Consider the following 23,946-nt stretch of genomic DNA (forward strand, 5'->3'; position numbering starts at 1 on the left):
CTTCTACCCATTCCTAGTAAACAGCAACGTTGTACCAGCCTAGTCCATTTATGCTTTCATTCTAACTCTAAGTGCACACTGAGAAATAAGAGGCAGTAAATAGAAAGTAAAGACTTCAAATAAAAGTCAATTCCACAAAACTAGTCAACTTTTCAATAGCCGGATAAACTTCTCAACATTCAAAATCCCTTAGGACATAGGAATGTGAAATTGACTCTAAAGTTTAGAGAAGTTGAATAAAGAAACACACACAAACTTCAACATGAACTACGCTGGTACTAAGTAGTGTTCACAGGAATGTCCAAAATTCTTCTTTCAACTTCCTTTTTTGAAAATGTACTTTCATATAACAGGACAAAATGGCTTCTTCACTTATACCTACTCCTGTGAACAGATAACTTATTCTGTACCAGCCTAGTCTATTGACTTTTCTTTCTTTTTCTTCACTTCAGATGCATTCATAAAACATGAGCAATACAATACATCAGATACATACAGTTTCAGCGTGCAATATCTACATCAGTATAGAACAGTAATACATCCAGTTACACAATAGTCAATACTATCAATTGTCTACAAAAAACAAGCGCAATGACATGTCACAAAATGATACAATGGTTATACAGACTGTCAGTATAATTTTTCACACAACCATGCGAGCAATATACTAATCAAATACTAATCATTTAGGTGTCATACAAACATTATGAGGTATACGAGAAACAGTGACTATCGGTTTAACAATCATCCAACATTACAACAAAATTTCCCATAAACAAAACCTTCACAAAGTCAACATTAAGTCAGACTATTCCTACTTTCAACTCAATATACCCTGTCAGTGTCTACGCCATTATTTTAAATACAAGCTTCCTGTTGTTTGTCGCTGACTTCTGCAGTCAATCCTGCCAGTCCAGGAGTGCCTCCGATCTTCACTGTGCCTGGAAGAACAACAACAATTACTAAACAGAAATATACAAAGACAAACAATTATATCTGCCATCATAGTAAAGTTTGCTTCACATTAACTTAACAGATGTATCAGCTGAAGTATGTCTACTGCAAAATGTGCTGCAGACACCGTCTGTGCTTTCAACAAAATGTACAGAACTAAGCTGGAGGGTTTTCAACTAACAGGGGTGTGCCATAAATTTGCATGCATTCTTTACTGATCTTATCATGCATTATAACTACACCATGTTTGTTGCCACTGAATTTGCTAGTCAATAAACAGTCATTGCATAGAAATGTTATTTGCATGCAAATTAAAGTTCCATACATCTATTAATCATTAACGCTTGGTCGAAAAACACAATTTCACCAAGAATATTGTATTTCATCATAGCAGCAACTCATGCCCAGAAACATACGACATTTGCTAATAAGTCACTCAAGTCCCACATACATAAGAACATCTGACTCAAGATACATTGACTGGACTGTCTTCAATACAGAACTCCTCACGTCAGACCAAAAATACACACAATCACATTTTTACCGAATAAAAGAAAGCTGAAATTCACCAACTTCTGAAGACAGCAAGACTACAAAATCGTACCAAGTTAGGACAGACTGACTAGCGTACCATATTTACTAAGTTTACACTTAAAGGTACAACTTAAAGGTCTCACAGCGTTTGCCACTAGTAACACAGAGTGTGCATTTATGTCCAGTATCAGGGTGAAATGTATGATCGTGAGGCAGCTTGAAATGTGCTCTAAGCACTCAAATTCTCAACTCCATAAACCAATCGTTAAGCCAGAGGTAAGAAGCACATTTAAGGTGCTTTTAGACATCTTCAACAACAGAATTCGGCCTACATACTTTGAAAAGCAAATTACAGGTTAAGAACAAGTTGTTTGATTTAAAAAAAAAATTGCAACAGTGCAATACACGCGGAAACAGAGGCAGCTGTTGCTGGTATTGTGTCTCGCACATAGAAACGAATACAGCACAGACAATACTAATTTTCACTTGAGTCTAGTGTGAAAAGTCATGTAAAGTGCCTTTCCCTAGGGCACAAGATCGGTGGCATGTCAGGACTCGAACCCGGGACCTGTTGATTCCGAGTCGCGCATGCTGCCATTGTGCCACACGAACCCATTGTTATCTGTACAATGAACAACTTACCTTTTAAACTCAATGAATGTCTTCTGCGCATCACCTGGTCTGGACAGGAGGCTGGAGTCAGAACACGCAGCTATGCCATGTTCAACAGCTGTCTGCAACAAAAAGACAGAAGGTATAAGAAAAGGCATCAAGATAAAAATGTCTACCAGGCACAAACACAGCATGCAATTTGGACTTCTTATTCTGTCATTGTGAAAAAATTTCAACGAAAATCAATCTTCCACTCTTTTACACAAGCCATTAGGCCACACCGTCTTAATTTTATGGATGACATCCTCTGAAGACCCCCAGACTAGTGCGCGCGGGCGAATAAAAAAATTCCGGCCAAAAATAAAAATGTTACTAAAACCACAAGAATACAAAGCAGGTATTGTGAATTTGTGGCAGTACTTAGCGACGTATACGTCAAGCCGGCACCTGCTGGCTTTTTGCGGAATGTATGAATCGGCACTGTACGTATGTACTGAGGTCTCAATTCGGTAGCCTGGGTGCCTGGCTCCGTATTGTCGCTAACTACAATGTACTACCCAGGCCTAGAGCCTGGCCAGAGCCAGAGGCCAGAGTCGATGGACGTGATCTTTTTTTTGTTTTTTTGAGAACAGGCGAAAATCAATGCGCGCGCGGATGTCATCCATAAAATTAAGGCGGTGTGGCCTTAGCAATTTAGCACCACAGTGCACAATCAAAAATATCAAACAAGCATTACGGTCGTCACTCGAACAACAATCAGAAGATGTAATCCTTACATGAACAACTTACAAGTTGAACACGTCTTCCTATCTATCCAAAACGACCAACGACAAAGTCCCTCATTGAAACTGATAATCCAAACGAATCCAGTATTATTAAAAATTTAATACATTTCACCACACAAGAGTCTGTTCTTTCATGTAGTATGTGTGTTAGAGAAGGAACGAGGGTTCAATGCCAACATTTGTTAGTTAGTTCAGATACAGACTGTGAATTCTGCATGAAAGAACTGGACATCTTACCAGTCTGCTAAAAAACAATGTTTCCTACAAAATGTTTGACTAATAGTCTCAAATAACTAACGAACAGTTTTTGGAGAAAAATATATCAAAAACAACATTACTAAGTGTATGTTGCTTTGAGCAGGTTCACAAATCTACACACAAGAGCATTAAATGGAAGGTAAAATGCTGACAGTAATTAAAAGTATCTTAAACAACAGACTTTTGGCCATACAATCAACTTTGAAAAGCAAACATCACAAGAAGATATAAACAGTACATAACTTAGCTGCCCAGGAATAAACTCTCATCTGCTCATGTCTGGACAGGAGGCTGGAGTCAGTTGCAATGCCATGTTGGACAGCTGCCTGCAACAAGACAATCCAGATAAGGTATAAGAAATAGCAGCACTGATATAAAATTTGTCCTAAGTATAACAATGAAAGATCTCTAGTACATGTATGATTTCAGAACACCATAATCCTAGTGGATGTCACGGACTCCCCCCCCCAACACACACACATAGCAGCTGGATCAGGAAATGACACATTACACAAATTTTACCAACTTTGGATGGGCTGCACAAATTTAATTTCCCACATGGTTCCTGACTTTAAAAAAAAACAAGGACATTCGTTAGTATAACCAGGAGTTCAGCACCAAGGAAAGGTACAGTGGGAACAACTTACCCTTTAAACTCAATGAATCTTCCTTGCAACAAACTCTCCACTCTTCTCCGCATCACCTGGTCTGGACAGCAGGCTGGAGTCAATTGTCTGCAACAAAAAGACATCAGATATAAGGAATGGCATCAAGAGAAAAATGTCTACCAGGCACAAACACGGCATGCAATTTGGACTTCTTATTCTGTCATTGTGAAAAAATTTCAACGAAAATCAATCTTCCACTCTTTTGCACAAGCCATTAGCAATTTAGTGCCACAGTACACCACAATCAACTACCAAACAAGCATTACGGCTAACTGCGATCAACTTTGAAGAACAACAATCAGATAATGTAATCCTTACATGAACACTTTTTCCTATCTATCCAAAACAAAAAAATACCCGCATTGAAACTGATCATCCAAACAAAGCCAGTATTATTCAAAATTTAATACATTTCACCATGTGTAAGTCTGTTCTTTCATGTAGAATATATGTTAGGGGAGGAACGAGGGTGCAATGCCAAGATTTGTTCGTTAGTTCAGATACAGACTGTGAATTCTGCATGAAAGAACTGGACATCTTACCAGTCTGCTAAAATTGTAAAAAACACAATGTTTCCTACAAAATGTTCTTACTGACGAACAGTTATTGGAGAAAAATATAAAAAAAACAACATTACTAATTGTATGTTGCTTTAAGCAGGTTCACATATCTACACACAAGAGCATTAAATGGAAGGTAAGATGCTGACAGTATAAAAGTATCTTAAACAACAGACTTTTGGCCAACAATCAACTTTGACAAGCAAACATCACAAGAAGATATAATCAGTACATAACTTAGCTGCCCAGGAATAAACTCTGCTCATGCCTGGACAGGAGGCCGTAGTCGGCAATGAAGCTATGCGGGACAGCTGCCTGCAACAAGACAAGAGAAGGTGTAAGAAAAAGCAGTAAAAATTCAAAGAATATCACCCCCTCCTTGACTTTATTAGGTCATCCACAATTAGTGTACGAACTATAGCTATTCTTCCTGTGGTCCATTCTGACATATACACACACAGGGAATATATCAAACATAAACTAACAGTAGAAAAAATACTAACACACAGCTTCTATATAGTACATCATTTACAAGCATTCTATACATCAATACATCATAAGAACTTCATCTTGTTCCAGGCACTTGAAGCCATCCTGTACATAAATTTGTACAATCCTCTTAAAACATGTTACCAGATTCACAAATCTACATGTCAAGCACGGAATCTAGGCAGAGATTGAACTTAATTGTAGCCATCTTTACATGATTTCTTCATACTTTTAGAGAATCAACTTGACAACCAAAACTACATGTATCTAGAACATGTATCTGTACAGGAACTTCTTGACAAGAAGCTCTTCACTCTTCTCTGAATCACTTGTCCTGGACAAGAGGACAGGAGGCCGGAGTTGGCAATGATGCCATGTTGGACAGCTGTCTGCAATGATGAGAGAAGGCATCAGAAAAAGCAGCACTGACAGAAAATTTTCCCACTTCAACATCAACACATAGTCAAACTATCTATAATCTATGCAAAGCATAACCAGTTTAGAGTCAGTTGTTCCCCGTCTTCCCCTTCTCTCTCTCTCCCTCCCTCCCCTTCTATTCCTTCTCTCGTCCCTCTCCTCCTTGTTTCTGTCGGTACCCGGCCCGCCAGCGGCCTACTGCCCAGTGGGTAGCCGACAGGACCGTGGCGCACTGCCCGGCGGCGGCCCAACCAATTTGCGGGCGGCTGCCTGTCGGCGGCCCAACCGATTCGCGGGCGGCTGCCTGCCGGCGTTCCGACCTTTGGTCGGCTGCCTGTATTTTGTATAATAAAATTATAAGTATTTTCCGAAAAATCTGTATGTATATTCTATATAAGTATTTTTGTAAAAATTCACATGGATATCTTACGAGAATAAAGTATTTCAGAAAACTGGTCAACACGAGTCATGTCCTGTAGCGTTTGTTTTATTCCAATCAAGTAGCGCTGCAGTCAAGTTATACAATTGCAACTTTTATCAACAGTGCCATTTCAAACATCAACAACTAAACAAAAGCTTGCTGATTGTACAGAGACAACCACGAAGAGGAAATTGTACTTGGCAAATTGGTCAAGCGAAAAGAAAGACTGCGGCGAAACCGAAAACCACGTGTTGAGAAACTCGACGGGGTGCCGAAGGAAGGTGATATTTTTCTACACTCGGAGGCCGGAAAATTTCCATCAAATATTCAACAAAATACCGTAAAATTTGCAATTAACCTCGGAACAAACAAGGCACAGGTTAGTTGGAAATACAATGTACATGTGCATTCAGGGAGATACTTAGTAGCTGTTGTCTTACCTCATAAGAAGGAGAGTTCCAACACCACGCCATGACATGTCAGTCGCCATTTTCTTGTCCGAATTCGCCCTGTCACCAAATGCTCATTTTCACGCTCAAACATCCAGAAAACGGCATAAATTCACTCTCGAAACGTTCCTACGGGTAAAATTCAACGTAGGATGGATAGTTTGCTGACAAAAAGCGGAAAATTTGCCCCAAAAGTTGGGGAGAAAGCCCACACAAAAACACGCCGCACGACAACGTGCGTCACACAGCTGCAATGCACCTGGTCGAACAGACCATACCATGTGTGATTACATGGGGATGCAAACTTGATCATAATACTGTAACTATTTCATCCAGCAGGCAAAGAACCATTCAAAATAAGTTTCTCCAACCAACATTTCGGACTTGTTTTCTGTGTAAGACCACGAGCTATCAACATTAAGTCTGCCACAGCAAGTGTCGATCCTCAAAATTAACTTTCTTAATTAATGGCTCGTCCCACTACCCTGATTCGTTTATGTAGCGTTCAAAACGCACGTTGGTACAATCACTGTGAGCATAAAAGTCACTGTATGTCCATCCTAGGCCGCCAAATGTCATGTTTATTTCTTACTGAGGAGAGAAGTTTCCATAATGCTTATTTTCTGTATGGTATGAGGGTGGTTGTTTGTAGGTACGCGTATGTGGAAGGCGTTCAGCACCAAGGACAGGCATGATTGTATTGTACGTATGTGGATGGCGTTCACCACGTATGCTTGTATAGTATGTATGTGGATGGCGTTCAGCACCAAGGACAGGCATGCTTGTATTGTATGTATGTGGATGGCGTTCAGCACCAAGGACAGGCATAATTGTATTGTATGTATGTATGTGGATGGCGTTCAGCACCAAGGACAGGTATGCTTGTATTGTATGTATGTTATCGTAAAGTAGAGGTTAAAATGCGATCCGACGACTGTACTCTGATTTCCTTTCAGCACACACATAGAAATCTTCATTGATAGAATACACTTGTGAGTACAAACAAGGACACATCGTCAGTGATGTACCTGGAATCATTGGGTGTTTTGGGTCACCCTCCTCCAGGCGACCCAGCCGGGGTGATCAGTCCCCGACTTGTGTCCAAGTAGCTTGTTTCCCCCGACGGAACCACAGCCATCTTGAGACTCTCTCTGCCGCCTCAAGAATGTTCCTGATTGCTGACCTGAGCTGTGGGCCTCTTACTTCTAAGAGTTTTAGCGATCCAGACAAAGACTGACCAGCAAAACCGCGACCTCTACCGGTGCACACTGGGCTCTGCAACCCTTCTTCTGACTCTCTACTACTTGTTTCTACTCATGATTTCCGTGGAGAGGAACAATCATTGAGCTTGTAACTCTAATTTTCACTGATCTGCCTTAAACATTGTTCTTGATAAATAATTATACAGATACATAGTGCTGGACCATGTTTTCTTTTCATTCACCTAAACAGGTCACACTGGTAATTGTAATGAGCAAAGGTCTCGACACACCTATCTTGGGTCAATATTTGTCATGGGCATACTTGTTAGTGCATTATTGCGGTCAGGCCGCTCAGTTCACATCGTCCTTATACATACTAGAAGGAGTTCAAAGCACTTCAACGCAACATGGATGTGGAGGCCGAAAAGCTGCATACGGCGGAAAGACACAAGAAACGGATGACCAGATACGTGCTACTGGGAGCTGTTGTCTCTGTTTTACTGGTGATGGGCGTTGTTCTCGTTGTTTACTTTGTGGCGACGACTGCAGATGGTGAGCCCCTCCCCCTATTAACTTATCGACATAGCAACAACGTTATACTTTTGAAAGTGTACGAAGAACAAAAGTATGAATTGCTTTATATCCAGTGTATCATAGTAAGGATGTGGTGGTTCTAAAAACGGGTGTCAGTTTTTATACTTTTTAAAGTCTTTTGTGAGCCCCTGCCCTCCCAAACTTATCGAAATAACGACAATGCTATACTTAAGAAACTAATTTCTGGTGGATGGAGAACAGAAGTACAAAGTGCTTTATATCCAGTGTACATGTATCATAGTAAGGACGGGGCGGATCTAGAAACAAGAGTATCAGTGTTTATACTTTGTTAGTCAATGTCTGAAAGTCTTCAGTGTAGATAAGTTCATTTTTAGTTGCTATAGCGTTTTGGTTTCCCTTACAACAAATACTAGCATTTGATCTAAAGCTAGTCTGTTCTTTTCTGTTAAATAAGGAAAATTGTATGATCTGAGATTAAATTTTTAGAGAAACAGGTGTAACTGTAAGGGCTGTGTCCACAACCGGCGACGACAAGGGCAGAAATAGGTCAACTTGGGCCTGACACAGTTTAGACGCTCTATCGTTGGTTAATAATTAATTCATTAGCATACAAAATGTCAATGGAGCGCTATGTTGTTTTATGTATACATGCCTAAAGTAATTTCCCTTTTATTGAGTAAGCTCCATCAGGTTGGTAAAGGTAAATAAGGAAGGTAACAGAATTACTTGCAAAACGTTGACATAATTTCGTTACTGTTCGAGTACATAATTGTTACTGGTTGAGTATCTGTATCTGTACAGCCGGTATAACCGCCCTTCGGCGTAACACACCAGCTTCGCAGGCACGCGGCGCAGCGGCAGCTGGCTACATTACACCGAACGACTCGTCTGGTATTAGGCACTTGGTAGTTGGTACGTCCACAAGTTTTAGTCATTTTGTACATCAAGCATAGTCTGGACATTATTCGTACAAAGTACAAAGATCATCAATGAAGATTTTTTGTCAGGTGACTCTGAAATCACCATCATCAGCCGAGCTGAATGGGGTGCGAGGCCACCGAGGTCACGTGCTAACGTGACGTCACCTGTCCCCTACGTCATCATCCACCACAGCTACGACTTTGGGTGCCTTAATAAATCCGACTGTGAGGAGCATGTACGACTTATACAGGTAAGAAACTCTCCTGTTCAAAACGCGAACTGAACACAAACTACTCAAGGTCACTTGGTGTTCGTCCGGGTATCTTTAAAAGCGCTTCTAACACGTTTTCGTTTTTGCGGCGCAACGACGTTGATCTTTTACTCCCCAAATGTCATTATGAACCCAGGTAGGCTTATAGCACAAGAAAATGTGTAAAACCACTTTGTTTAGAATAGTCAAAATTTTACATAACATCGCTTTAATGTGTGCACAATAAAAAAAACTCTCATTGTAGAGTGGATAACGGTGGTTTGTATGGACAGGACTTCCACATGGACAGCCGGGGTTGGGACGACATCGGCTACAACTTTCTGGTTGGCGGGGACGGAGACGTGTTCGAGGGGCGGGGATGGGACGTCAGGGGGGCACATGCGGGGCCTGACTGGAACGGACGGTCTATCGGTAACAGTTTTCATGTTTACCGAAAGAAAACATATTGTTTTTGCTCCATTTCCTCTCCTTCTCCAAACAAGTAAGGTCAATGACCTGAACCAGACGTCTGTCACCATCGTAAAAACGCAAGATCTTTAACAAAAACCTATTTTTTTCTGAACAGGGATTTGTTTCATGGGAAATTTTACTGACACGCTGCCTTCAGAGGAGGCTATAACTGCAGGGAAAATGCTGATTCAACTTTCTGTTCAGAGGTAAGTGATTACACTGTAAATACACATCTAACTTTACAAATCTACAAGTAGTAAAAAAACTTGTGACTAACTCTTCAAATTTCTCTTTTTGTAAGCTTGTCGTGCACAAGGTGTACCTAGTACTAATTTGCATATTGTACATATTGTTCTTCTTTTGTATATGTACATTTTATTACATTCTTTGATTATGTGCAAATAGAAGAAACAAACAAACAAACAAACGTTGTTTCTCACAGGAACAAGTTGATGGCTAACTACACGCTGTACGGCCATCGCCAAGTTCTGGACGCCAGAACCTGCCCTGGGGAAGAGTTCTACAATCTCATCACTGAGTGGGAACACTGGGTACGAGACTTTGCATAACTGTATGAAACAGTTCAGTTACAGTTCACGTTAAATAGAAATATATCTCTACGTGCTAAATCGTATAGTTATACTGGACGGGACTGGACGAATAGTAGGCAGTTTTAGCCAACATTTCTACCATGTTTTCATGGTAGTCCCTAAGGATATTCTTCCAATTAAAGTCTTGTTTGGGGGCCTTTTATACGTTTTCTTTTAGTAGTATGTCATCTCTTCTAGTGGGTATCTCTTTACTGTGTCAATGAAAAAGCATAACTAAAGTATTTCTTACTTACAGAAACCAGGAAACTACACCACGACGTGATCATGCAGGCGATGTCGTCTTAGATGCTGTGGTGGCCATTCTTCTTTTACAGTTCTCAAGATTGTCATTTCGTGTTAGGAAATTAACGAGTACATACATAGATTTCATACAAAACTGACTTTTTATATCTTGCACATTTTAAAACTTTGGTCGTACTCATGATAACGTAGAAGCACTTAGAAATAGCTGACGTTTTGTCAATGGTCGCTAGTAGGCGTAAGTGAGTTGTTTAAGGCACCTGCACCTGTTGCTTAACGTGGCGTCACTCCAATCCATATCGCACACAGTCTCTCACCATATCGGATACCATTCCTGTGGTCACTTGTCTGTCACAAGGACAACCCGTTTTTACTCTGATATGTTACACCGGATTTACAGATATGAATGCATTGATAAGATGTTAACATTTCTATTAGAATAATAGATTGTTAAAAACAAAAAACGTAAGATACTACATTTACCATTGCTGTCAGAGAAGTTGAAAACATGTAGAACCTTATAGTAGATTACGCATCATGTGTTACATATATGTTTATACACTGTTAACATACGTTAATGTTTTATCACTTGCAATCAATTTGCCTTCAGGAATGACTTTACATCAGATATCACTATCACGAATAATCCCTTTTAAACAGGCTTAGGGGAGAGTTTTCTCATTTTAAGTATTGGCTTTCAAGAATTATTTACTGGTAGATAATGAACAAACCCATAGGAGGGATGCCTCCTTTACAGAATTCAAACCGCACACGCCCAAACAGATGACCTAATGTGTGCCAAACTTGGGGGAATGGGGGGTGGTTTTCGGACAGGGTGACCGATGACGTCATATACGCCATGGTGGCCCCGGTACGAATCACATCGCTATGAGGTAACGTAATATTCCTGTTTCTTCATCTTGTAGAGTAATTCTAGAGTCCTCCTATCTTCTGTTGTGCTTTAAACCTTAGCTGGTCTGTGAAAATACGCGTGTCATCACATAGTATGACTTGTAGAGCGGTATATTATACCACAAAGTGTGTTATACACCCCAAGGTTTTGAAATAACGCAACGATAGCGTCGGAGAGACCTGGATTCGTGCTTTTTTTATTTTCCGGTACATCTAAACATTTAGGGCAGCGGATACAATGAATGAAGCCTTCTTTTTACTGAAGCTACGTATAATGAATATCACATACACTGCGTGACAGACCTTAATTCCATCGGTGAAAGGTTCCATGTTTGATACTGTTGGAAGCATAATTGCTAACCAAAACGCAGTGCGGTTTACTTTGGTTAAAAGGAATATACGACAAGCATTATCAATAGCGACAGGACTGGTAACTCTGGGAGATAACATGTTGGTTACGCGACCTTGGCATATATACAGATACAACTGAATGTATATACTGTGGAAAATATGATATATAGTTTATCTGACCCTACCCCACCATCCCATAATGATGCCCTTTAATATCTCATGACTGTATCTCTCACCCGCGCCTTAACATGCTAGTACTCCCATTTGGGACATCCCCAACCTGACCTATATGCGGTGTAACATGTACTACGTGAAAGATAGCCCAGAGGAACTGATAGGTCAGGTTTTACAAGCTCTGAGTGTACCGCTTCCTGTGTGGCTATGTTTGGTTAAGCATTGGCGATCTATTTCAATTCTAGCGACAACACGCATAGTCTTAAGCTCATGAGCTTAGGACTGTTAGATATCGTTATCGTTGAATAATGCCTATCACGTTTTGCTATTTTCAGGAACTGCTGTAGTTCATTGTCTTCATTCATGCCATCTTTAAGTTCCACGAAGAAAAAAAAAGTTCCACGAAGATACTTGAAATATGTATCTCTTCTTCTGAATCCCTTCATTGTTTGTGGTGATATTTCTTTTATATTATATGATGATGATGGTTGCAACGAGGGCTCAGGTGTTGAGTATAAGCTTAAATCGATAGTACCTTATTAATCTTGCATGTAAATGTGGTTATAGTAATGATTGTAACATTTGCCGTGCTGATGACCTGACTCGTCTCAGGGTTTTAATTTTAGCGGTATTATGGTATCCAAACGCTGCTGAATATTTCTTTAACCACTGACGAAAGGAACAGGTTCTACTTTTTAACATCTCTCTAAGAAGTGATGGCATCCGAGAAAGATAAATCAATTCGCGTGTGCCTATTACATCGCTTATTTGGAAGAGGTCGTTGCCCTCGAACAAATTGCAACAACACAAGCTGCAGTTCCGAACAAAGTCGTTTGGTGGCGCTACTCACAGAACTGTCCCTTTGACCTAATTTCGCAGATACCCAGGTGTGGTTTCCCAAATAGAGTAATCCTCAATGTATTAGCGGAGATTTTCGATAATCATGCACTAATTAGTTTGACCGGTTTTCTTAATGATGCATCTCATAATGGGGCGCAGCAAATGAATGTGTCGTCAGCAGAAATAGATGAGGAAAACCATTTACGCCACTTCAGCTTCTGTCGTCCTTAAGAGGTTAATGTAAATACACCGTGTTGACTTTTGTTCTTTAAACGTGATCGACATTTGTGGCCATGTATGTATATATCAAAAGATGTTAATATGAGATGTTTGTCCGAACAGAACTTAAGGCTAAACGTTGGTGCATGTGTTTTTTCACCAGGTATTTAGACTAGACTTGTCGAAGTATGAACTATATTATAACAGTGCGTATATTTACCGGAGGTACCCGGGTATACTATAGTCCTGTGGCAGTCTACGTTTTTTGTGCTTCCCCTTTGCCTTGACCTCAATACAACATAGCTGGCGAGTCTGTTCAGTAACGAGTAGCTTTGTTATAAGACCTTCCCCTAACTACCTACATTGAACATTTACAAATGTGTGTTAAAGTAATACCACTGGTATCAAAACTTAACTGCAACACCATACAAACTATCCACATGTATATACTAAGTAAATTCAATTGCAAAACCGCGGAAGAAACTACCTATAATTCGCCAGTCCACAAACCAAAACCCTAAAAGAACCAAAAACACCAAAACACACTCCCTTTCCTCTAGCAGGCCCCTCTAACTTCACAGTGGCCTCTTTCTCCCCCAGCACAAGTTGACTGATGATGACAGACGACCAGCGGGCCGGCCACCATGCATTTTAGATATTAAAATCAATGTAAACAATGAGAGGGGAAACTATTCCACAGTTAAAACCATTTCTCATACGTAAAAGATCGCCCAGAGAATGAACCCGCAAAATGACAGCCGATAAAACACATTCCTCACAGTAAGGACAGCCTTTCTACTTCTGTAACTATTATGGTGAGGGAGGGGAATAGACAGAACACATTACTTAAACACCTACATGTTTTATGACGAAATCCAAACACAAATTTTACATAAACCAACAGAAGAGCCCAAGAACTACAAAGAAGCGGGAAGACCATACCATTGCACGAGAAAAAGAATCAGTTCTGATAAAGATATACACTATCATAAACAGCATATCTGCGCTTAATTCAATTATTCAATTTTGTACATATTTTGAAGTATATGTTTATTTTCTTTATTGTGTGCATTTATCTATTTAGTGGTGGTGCCAAAATAATTTCCTAACTTGAGTGCGCCAACACTAGGTCCTGTATTCTGTTTGAGTGTACGATCAATAAAAAATACCATATAGACATTTACTAGTATTCCCATGCTTCTTTGTCTATATGAAAAGCTCTGTATAGGTGGGAGAGGGACGCCGCTGGCGTAATTCAAATATCTACTGAGGTCCTAGCACCCATGGTTTAAGGTATTGAAGGTGACTGCTATGACACTAATAGGTTCTACATAATAACCTATGATCGTTGATTATTTAGTGAACTATCAGCCCTGTGACTTTCCCTAGTTTTTACCGTCGTTTTCCTGTGCAAAGTTCGTGTTCTGAGGGAACTGTAGTCTTTACAAGTGAATCACAAAATTGAGAAATTGACACTTGGAGATCATAGCGGACTATACAGACGTAGGTTATGTACGTCTTTTAAGATAATGCACCGCCAATGTCAGACAATGATGTTTTAGTGACCTGGCACCACATAACCTTCAACACTACAAAACTGTTATTACATACAACATCGGGAGTCAATAACATCAACAGCATTTAACAAGGCAAGGCGTACGTGAAAAACGTGGATTGGAACATACAATGTCCATACATATACATATCTATAAACGTTTTCCTGTGCATATAAAGAATGAGAGCGATCGGTTCTAAATCGGATATTTGTTATCGGTTTCGAACAAAGGCCTTTATTGTCCAATATTCCCAGAAATTCTAGATCATCTTATTGAGAGCCCCCAGCATATCCCAGAGGGATTTGGAACCTAGAAATCGGTACGCTTGCCACCTTCAGTTATGCTACAATGGGCATTGATTTAACGTCTTTACTTCTCGATACAAACGTGGAAGATTATAAGCTATAAGACCAGATAACACCACACCTAAGCCGGACGCTATATTTACACACCATCTATTCAACACTTGCACCTCACATTGTCAAATCGTCAATAAGACTTCCCATCAGTCAGTCCGCCTTGTGTCATAACTCTGCCTCCAAATGATCATAACCAAAAAATCATTACCAAAACGCCGCGCTCTGACGTCATTGGAGGGTATAGTGATGATTAATAAGACAGTACCGGGCCTGAGTCTATCGATTGTCTTGGTGCGGTATCGACACAGTGTGCTGACCCACTTCTTCAACTTCACAGCGCTTCATTTACGGCGTCTTTGGATGGACACGCGTTTGGCGGGCGCCCAGTTCAAATATCCGCGGAGAAGCATGTTCTCCATCAAATTCGTCGCAGTACGACGACTGGTTTTGACTTTCAACTAGGCTGGATGTTGAGATTTTCTTGAAGTGTCTCTTATCTTACTTATATTTCGGTCTCAGAGCTTCTGACTGGAGTTCTGCTGCTCTAAATCTCCTCTACATTATCTACATATAGCGGCGAGAAGCAGTACTCTAGATATTGACTTTCAAGTAGGCTGGATATTGGGATTTTCTTGTACACAACCAGTAGTGTCTCTTACCTTGCTTACGTTTCGATATCTATCAGACACCTCCCTTTAGAGCTTCTGACTGGAGTACTGCTTCTCGCCTCTTAACGTTAGCTACATACAGCGAGAAGCAGCACTTCAGACTCAATAGTATTGACTTTCAAGTGGGCTGGATATTGGGATTTTCTTTTACACAACCAGTAGTGTCTCTGACCTGCTTACTAAGTATTATAATACAACACAATATAGTTCTATGCCTGAATGTGTTAGGGTTAGGATCAGGCACGGGTCTGGATAGTCTTCGCGTATCTAAGAACGTAGGTTTGCCCCAAGCATGGTTTTGGATAAGGCAAGGTCCTGAACAAAAGAACACTCTAATCTAAAGCCGCGCTGTACCATAAGAGTCTAACGCTTGATCGGCAGATTAGGGTCAGAAGTCGATCAGCAAGCACAATAGACGATTCTGGAACCCAGAACCGAAGTATCGGATTTTCCCCCGAGCAAACAAGTTAAACCATGGCTCCTGTTTTGTTTCAATTTGACGTCGCATGGTTGAACGACCAACCGGACGGGTTGTTCGATCCCGACCCGGCGTCACACGGCCCTCTGGCTGGCTTTATATTGAAGGGAAGCCGGGCACACGTTATGTGTCAGAGATACATCACTGGAACCATGGTAATAGAATTAAGGCAGCTGGACAATGGCTGTCTTCTGCGTCGCAAGATCGAGGGGACGTCTTGATGGAGACAAAGCTTTTAAGAGAGAGAGAGAGAGAGAGAGAGAGAGAAAGAGAAAGAGTGGGGAGAGAGAGAAAGAAAGAGAGAGGAGAGGGGGAGAGTGAGAGTGAGAGTGAGAGTGAGAGAGAGTGTGTGTGTGCGTGCGTGTTTGATTGTGTGTGTATGTGTGTGTGAGTGTGTGCGTGTATGCATGTGTGTGTGACTGTGCGTGTATGCATGTGTGCGTGTATGCATGTGTGTGAGTGTGTGACTGATGCGTGTATGCATGTGTGTGTGTATGAGTGTGTGTGTGTGTGTGTGTGAGTTTGAGTGTTTGAGCACACAAATTTACCGCAGAACTATCATATGTCATTTCATAAAACGCTATTCTATAGACAAGAGATAACAAAGTAATAAATACACTTGCACAACAAGTGTCACTTCTATACAATCGCAGAAGCAGTAAAATCTTTCCAATGCGCGCTATGATTTATAAATTATTTCCCTTTTCTCATGTCCCTATGAAATCTGAAAATACTTTGTTATAGCGTAAACGCGTTTCGCACCAGGCTGAGTTACATAAAAAGTAAAACCAGCAATACCGAACGTCATAAACCCAATTCTATTATTATTAATATTCTTATTAAAATGGTAAGAAGACATAAAACCATGTCATAACAGTAGCATTTGAATTCTCTAGACGTTTATTGTTGTTTGACTTCGACAAAGTTCTCGATAAAACTGGTCTACTGGGTCTCCTGAATCACCCAGGTGTCAAATGACTTCGTCTGGAGTCGATTTTTATAATACTGTAGTTTATTATGATTGGATACGGAATAGTTAATGCAACCGTTCCGAACTTTAAGTTAAACTGTGGCCGTATAATTACACTTGATAAAACGGAACGTATATTTTTGTATTTGAACTTGTCTAACGGACGAATCAAACAAAAGTATGCCTATGTCAAAGTAATGTCTCATTGTATATTTTACACTTAAATAAATATCTCGCTGTATATTTTACACTTTCGCGTGTTCTATAATAGTGATGCCTATTGTGAAGTAACAATAATATGTAAGAGTTACTCTTCGGGTTCTTTTTGGTGATTCCAGATGGCGCTTGAATAGATTTTGCACTAAAACCATATGAATAGTTTTATCATCGTTTAGAATATGTGCGGATATCCGATCCACGGTTGAATAAAATATCTGTATTGTATTGTATTGTATTATACTGTGCGTATTGAAAAGCCAGTGTCTGTTGAATAGGGAATATCGCCTTTGTTGTGGATGAATCAATAAAAAGAAGCTGAAAATGTTTTCGTGTTTCACACCACACAAACGGAAACCTTATCGATAAAGATGTACCCAATATCTGACACAAATGATGCGTACAGGTTTGCCATTCATCTTATTTCAAACTCCGCACAATCGATAAACCCTAAAGATATATTTATGACCACCCCAGTCATTCCTTCCCAATCCGTAATTACTTCTACAATTATATACCATTGATTTTATGACGCAGTCTTCTGGAGAAAATCAATCAAAAGGACCGAATAAACCCCAAAGATGAAGGAACAGGCAAGTTTTCATCCTTGTAATAGTACTAACAGGTATATCAGCTTCAAATTCTCTCGGTAGCAAATCTGATTAAGGTTTGGTAAGACTTCTTTTGATGTTTCAACCAAAGACCACCGTTAAAGGAGGATTACATGGTTGAAGGAATAGGTGTAGGTAGATAACCCCAAAGAGTCGTGTTGCGTAGCGGCTCGACTCGGAATCATGCAAGAGGTCCCGGGTTCGAGTCCTGACATGCCACCGATCTTGTGCCCTTGGGAAAGGAACTTTACACGACTTTCCTCACGTTGCTCAGGCATTAATATAAGTTGAAAAAACTTGAGTGTGCCGTCACCACGTCTGGTGATTACATGTTGGAATATTAAAAAAAGGAATAGATGTAGGTAGATCTAACCTAGAAGAGGGAGGGTGGCATTGCATATGCCTTGGGTATACTAGCAGTAAACCCCCAAAGACTTTTACTTACTTTAAATTATCCTGTCCTGGATGTACTATGGGGAGGTAGAGTCGGTTCCCTGTCACGTCATGCGAACCGAGGCACTCTTGTGCTCTGATGTCCCTCTCTGGCCCTGGCATCGACCTGGCATAATACATGACAAAAACTGTGTGTCTTCAAAAGTCGCCAATGGTGGTTCGTTTTGTGTTCATTTCGTACGTTCCATGCTTTTTTAAAAGTAGAATGTATCATAGGAAAAGGACCATACAAATAGATAATAAAATAGCATTAGATAAAACAACTGTAAGAGAGTAAAATAGAGATTTTGTTTTCTGTTTCTTTATCTACACAGCCCATCTTTATATATTGATTCCAAGATTTTATTTATCGCTTTTGTAGTACCTGTCCTTTGATTATTTGTTCCCCATTCTATATCCCATTCTGTATCTCGTAGGTACAATCTGAAGTAGAATAAAATGACTTAGAATAAAAGACTGATGCTTTTCTAACCTTTTGTTAGATATTTTCCTTTTTTAGATTTTGTCAACTCCAGCGCCGATTCTGACTGTTAAACCAGATCGTTATCACAGCGTTTCCCCCATAATGAGGTCACCCCCTGACAAGTTTGAGAAGCTTAGTCAGCCCACAAATTGGTCATTACGGTTTATCGATTCCGCTCGTTCAATCAAGCCAGTCTCCCGGGCTTGTTACCAAGGCTAATTCGGTCCTCGGTCGGCCCCTATCTACATAATGCAATTCCGCATCTCATGATGTAATTGAAGTCGTAAATTCAGGTTCGATCTCAGCGGGAGGTCGGTTGTTGTAGGACCGCTCGTTGTTACAGACGAATATGCGCCGACTCGTCCGGAATAATCGCCGGATTTTGCAAGGTCAATTTAGATGGGTGCAAGTCAGAAGTACAAGGGCAAATCCGCTGTCGAAAAACTCCTGGAATAGTTTCACCAGGTTGGTACATAAAGTGACAATATTTTTTTTAAATTGATTTTTTAAAGAACAAACAATGTGATAATGTGATCATCATTAATGTGATCATATGCAGTACTGTTATTTGATGCGCAATCAAAACGATTTTCGAAAGTTGATGTAATGATGATCACATTACCATCTTTCGCCTGGGGCCAACGATGCATTGTTCTACTTCGAACGCTAGGTGACGCTTCATTGAGAATACGTACACACAAACACAAACAAGCAAAACACACACACACACACACACACACACACACACAAACACACACAAACACACACACAGACATGCCTGTCCTTGGTGCTGAACGCCATCCAAACACATGCATACAAACATACCTGTGCATACATACATACAAGCAAACATGCACGCACACACACACACACACACACACAAACACACACGTAAAACACACAAGCACAAAACACACAACAACCAACATAAAAAGACTTCCTCCGAGACCACAAAATGACGCGACGGTACTCCACAACACCTATATTGTACAAAGCTTTAACTCGAGTAAGAGGAAAGCAAAATTAAAAAGTAGAGCTTGCCAGCCTTGCTTTGTCAATTCCTGTCAACATCTCAATCCGTAAAACATTTACACTAAATGCCACAGATGGACGTCAAATTCGTGCCGGGATTATAGCATAAAAAGTTTGACGTCACTTGACAAATGGGATAGTGCTACAGTGTCCCACAAATCTCCCACAAGTAATCCACTTCTCAAGAGTAAATCGGCGGAGATACGTAAAGTCGAACCGGGGACATCTCTCAATTTGATCACCTAACCTGCACATGCGCCCTGTGTTTTGAGTACCACGTATATTCGCCGTACCACAGCCGACTTACTCCCGACCTACTCCCGACCTACTCCCAACCATGATTGGGGAAGTTGGGAAGTGTTCGGAAGGCCATATTCTGATATGTATGAAAGAGGCTGGATGTAGAGGTATTTTATTCCTATTACGAAGTAGCCCTGTATTTGAGATAAACATCCTAGTATTTTGAACTTGTCCAGCGAAACAGTATAGCCTAGTGATTCTAGCTAGTTTTATATGTTTGTAGGGCGCACTTTTAAAAGTGTATGGAGGGCGCACTTTTAAAAGTACCTATAACTATTCCAATAGTCTTCGGCGTATTTGCTGTATCTTGCATTAGTTTGACAGACATTAAAATAATTAAAAAGTTACTACAGGTAGTTACGTGTAATTAACCTATGGTCTCTGAATGTATGTTTGATTCGGTATATGTCATCCTTGTAAGTAACATTTGAACTGTGACATTATAGGTTAAGTCTCTCTGATTTTATGTGTAGTACTTGGCTTACACGGATTGTCCCCAAAACTTTCTATGTTTGAGAAAGTCCTTCTGTCTGCGATTTCATGCATCAGAAACTTTATTCAATAAACAGTACGCTAATGGATCTTTGAATTTGTCAAGATTTTTACCATGCATGGTACAGAAATCGATTTTACAATGCTATCTAAATTGGAAACCGAACCTGTACCTGTAAAATTATACAAGCACGGCTTTAAACCCACACTAACGTACCTGCACAAACTATAACACTAGTACCCATTTTGAAAGACTAAATATAGGGAAGTCATCAGCAATGACAATTTTGACAATTATTTACTTTTGACAATTTTAATTGTCAAAAGAGCTCAAAATTAGGAAAACGTGACACTTTGCTGCTTTTCCCTAATATGAAAATCCGCATGCAATAAACAAATGACAATATAGGATATCTTACAGATAATTTTCCAACTTTGTGTAGGTACAGGTACAGAATAAAGCCCTGTAAAAGTCCCTTGCAGGAAAATGTTTCGGTATTATCTCACCAAGAGTACAGTTTTTTAATACATAAAGTGCTGACTAGTAAGGTTTGTGTCACTGATTACTCTGTTGCACGTGGCTGTAGCCAAGCTTATCTGTGATTAAGGTCATAAAATCACACGAGGGAAAGATAGACACGGTCGCTAGCCGGCTTTACCGCGCTCATTGCCCGGCTTTCCTCAAACGAACCACTCGTAAATATCCTAATTCCCCGGAACAACGCGAAGTGATTGAAGTTGGGATTTGGTCCCTAGACGGTTTCACGGTCCACCAAGCCGTGAGAAATGAAATTAACCATCTAAGCCTTCACTAAAGTGCAGAACGCGTTATACGGCTGGTCGCCGGAGTCTTCATCGGAGCTGTGCCTATTTAGTTACATTCCTGAATTGGTTAGAGTTAAGATCAGGCACAGTCTACGGGCATAACCAAGAAAGTAGATTTGCCCCAGGCAAGGTTCTAGATTCGCGTGGACTATCCAGATGTATCCAGAACTGGGATTTATCCAAAACCATGCTCAGACACTGGATAGTCCACGCGAATCTAGAACCGTGCCTGGGGCAAATCTACATTCTTGGTTATGCCCGTAGACTGTGCCTGATCCTAACTCTAACCAATTCAGGAATAGAATTAAGGCCACACCAATCTAATTTGTTGTTTCTCGGATTCGCCCTGTCCATTTTTTTTTATTTGCAAAAAAAAAAAAAATTAGGTTCAAAATCAACTGCAAAATGCTCAATGAAAGACATATTTTGGCCTCAACGGTTGAAGAAAGTCCTTTCCTTCCTAGTTATTAAAGTTTCTCAATGTATTACAATGCAATTTTGTTTCATTACAATTTCACAATCTATTGATTTAGTTATAAATCAGCCTGGTTTGTTGACTTATGGCTCATATCGTAACATTTCCGGCTATCATGGAGTGCCTTGGCCTGTTTTTTTTTCGCCCTGTCGCTTCATATTTTTTTCTGAAAAAATCCGACAAGCAACAAATTAAATTGGTGTGGCCTAAATAAGCACGGTTCTGGACACGATAAGACCATTGTGTCTAAGATATAACCGTTCAAAATAGCACAAAACATTGCCTTAGCATGATTTGACTAGCTTGACGATTCTGGCAATCCATTTACATGTAGCTCTAAGCATTCTTCGAAGACAATCTATGCTCTCTAGAGATCTCTCCCTTTTTCTCTCTCTCCATCCTCTCTATATATAGAAATACATGTATCTAAACTGGTATAACAAAATCACTGGTCCTTTACGGTCACTTCTAGATCTATAATCTTAATGACATTCAATCCAATCAGAATTTATTTACCACCATTATAGTTAAGGAAATTGCCAACCTCTAACACACCAAGGCAAGACGTAAGCGTCCACAGACCGTCACTACACAATAATATAAATCACCAACCAAATATTTATTTTCTTCTAACGACATAACCCACTAGCCTGACGCCTGTCTATCAGATTAGTACCTACCTGTTCTAACCTACATTTTTTATCAAGTACCCAGGGCAATTGATACTCATTACATTAATCCCCATAGAGAGTATTACGTGTAATACAACCTTAGCCTGGTCAGGTTATACCCCCAGTACGTGCATGTTGTATTTCCCACATGTATTACTTGTACTTGTTACTTACACGTTACTTGTATATACTTGTATATGTACTATATTAGCCTACAGTGTTAGTTTTACTGAGTATGTGGAATGTAAAATTCGGCGCAATTCAGTGCATACTGCAAGGCCGATTTGTTCCTTGTTTTTACCAACAAACCATTTACTACTACATGTATAGCGTATCATAAGACGTTATAAACGAGTTTACACGATCTGTTTTCTTGAGAGCAGACGGTGGTCAAGTAAAGTGATTCTATTCACCATATATCGCTTTCCATCGGGTAGACCTTATTTACTGCGTTCTTGTACTAAGAGACTGAGCCTGAGGACGAAACCATTTGCTATGTACGGACAGACAAAGCTGAAATTATTACCGTCTTGTTTGGAGAGGCTATAACGTGAGGATGGTATCAGGGAATCGCCCATTTCAAGTCCTCGTGACGCATGTTCACAGTGAGGATGTTAAGATCGGTTCCAATCAGGAACACGACTGTGCCATATCTCACACAGCGTCGTGACCGTCAGTTGAAACACTGGAGCTAAGAATAACACATCAGTCGTGATAACAAGTACCAAAACTCCCTGAAAATTGCTAACGAGATTACCCTAAAGAGAGCAACGACCAATAGAACAATGCGCCCGGAGCTGCGTGCTTGGTGATATTTATCGTTGTCTGAGGCGTACTTAAAGTGGCTTAGTGTGCGTGTGTGGTGTGATGTATTTGTCTAGTGGGGTCGATGACCTGAGTTATACTTGAAGCCTGCCAAGTCACGAGAAAATACAGCTCAATTAGCCGTTAAAATCAACCGATATTCGAAGGAATTTATAACCGCGTTGCAGAACTATCTACAAGTGGGAATTGGCACTTAAATTTTTGTAGTACAGCATAATAACCAAAATATTATCACTGGGGAATCAAACAATACACGGTGGTAGTTGTTTGCCGTATTAAAATCTTTCCAGCTCTTGCTAGATTTTCAAGTGTAGCCATAAGTAAAACGATGGGCGGTATAAAGTAGAGATGATATTGAACACGCTGTACTAAACTTTTATATTGCTTTCTAAGTAGATTCTTGTACAATATCGGACTACACAGACAGAAGTGCCTGCCCAAGCAGGACTATATGTCCATGATATGTAACGCCGGGCCGGAACACCATCGATTGACGGCGCTGAGTGACCTGATCAAAGCGCTAACCACACCGACTACTGCCGGGACTGTGCGCCGAGTAGGACCTTATCACACACACGGGGAAAACTCACAAGCGAAGCCGCTGACCTGAGCGGGACAAGCCGAGATTATTAGTCTCGTTAGGGTTCTCCGATAGCAGT

At 40.3% G+C, this 23,946-nt stretch overlaps 1 protein-coding gene and 1 long non-coding RNA gene across 3 annotated transcripts; one reads left to right on the forward strand and one right to left on the reverse strand.

Moving 5' to 3' along the window:
* Positions 1-22: 22 nt before the first annotated feature.
* Positions 23-5,220, reverse strand: LOC109479073. Of its 2 annotated transcripts, XR_002140773.1 has the most exons (5): positions 4,609-5,220; positions 3,791-3,877; positions 3,387-3,469; positions 2,131-2,222; positions 23-941 (listed from the first exon to the last, which is right to left on the reverse strand). It is a non-coding gene; the product is annotated as an uncharacterized LOC109479073 (long non-coding RNA). The 2 variants fall into 2 exon arrangements; XR_002140772.1 differs by having other exon boundaries at positions 3,791-5,220.
* A 2,528-nt stretch (positions 5,221-7,748) lies between these two features.
* LOC109479025 (peptidoglycan-recognition protein SC2-like) lies at positions 7,749-10,429 on the forward strand. Its single transcript, XM_019780862.1, has 6 exons — positions 7,749-7,901; positions 8,912-9,075; positions 9,369-9,507; positions 9,662-9,752; positions 9,989-10,097; positions 10,393-10,429. The coding sequence occupies exons 1-6, from the start codon at positions 7,757-7,759 to the stop codon at positions 10,417-10,419; spliced, it is 675 nt and encodes a 224-aa protein (XP_019636421.1). The 5' UTR covers positions 7,749-7,756; the 3' UTR covers positions 10,420-10,429.
* Positions 10,430-23,946: the final 13,517 nt, after the last annotated feature.

The sequence above is a fragment of the Branchiostoma belcheri genome, unplaced genomic scaffold (assembly GCF_001625305.1).
Source record: "Branchiostoma belcheri isolate BF01 breed outbred unplaced genomic scaffold, Haploidv18h27 scaffold46, whole genome shotgun sequence".
Taxonomy (NCBI): Eukaryota; Metazoa; Chordata; class Leptocardii; order Amphioxiformes; family Branchiostomatidae; genus Branchiostoma; species Branchiostoma belcheri.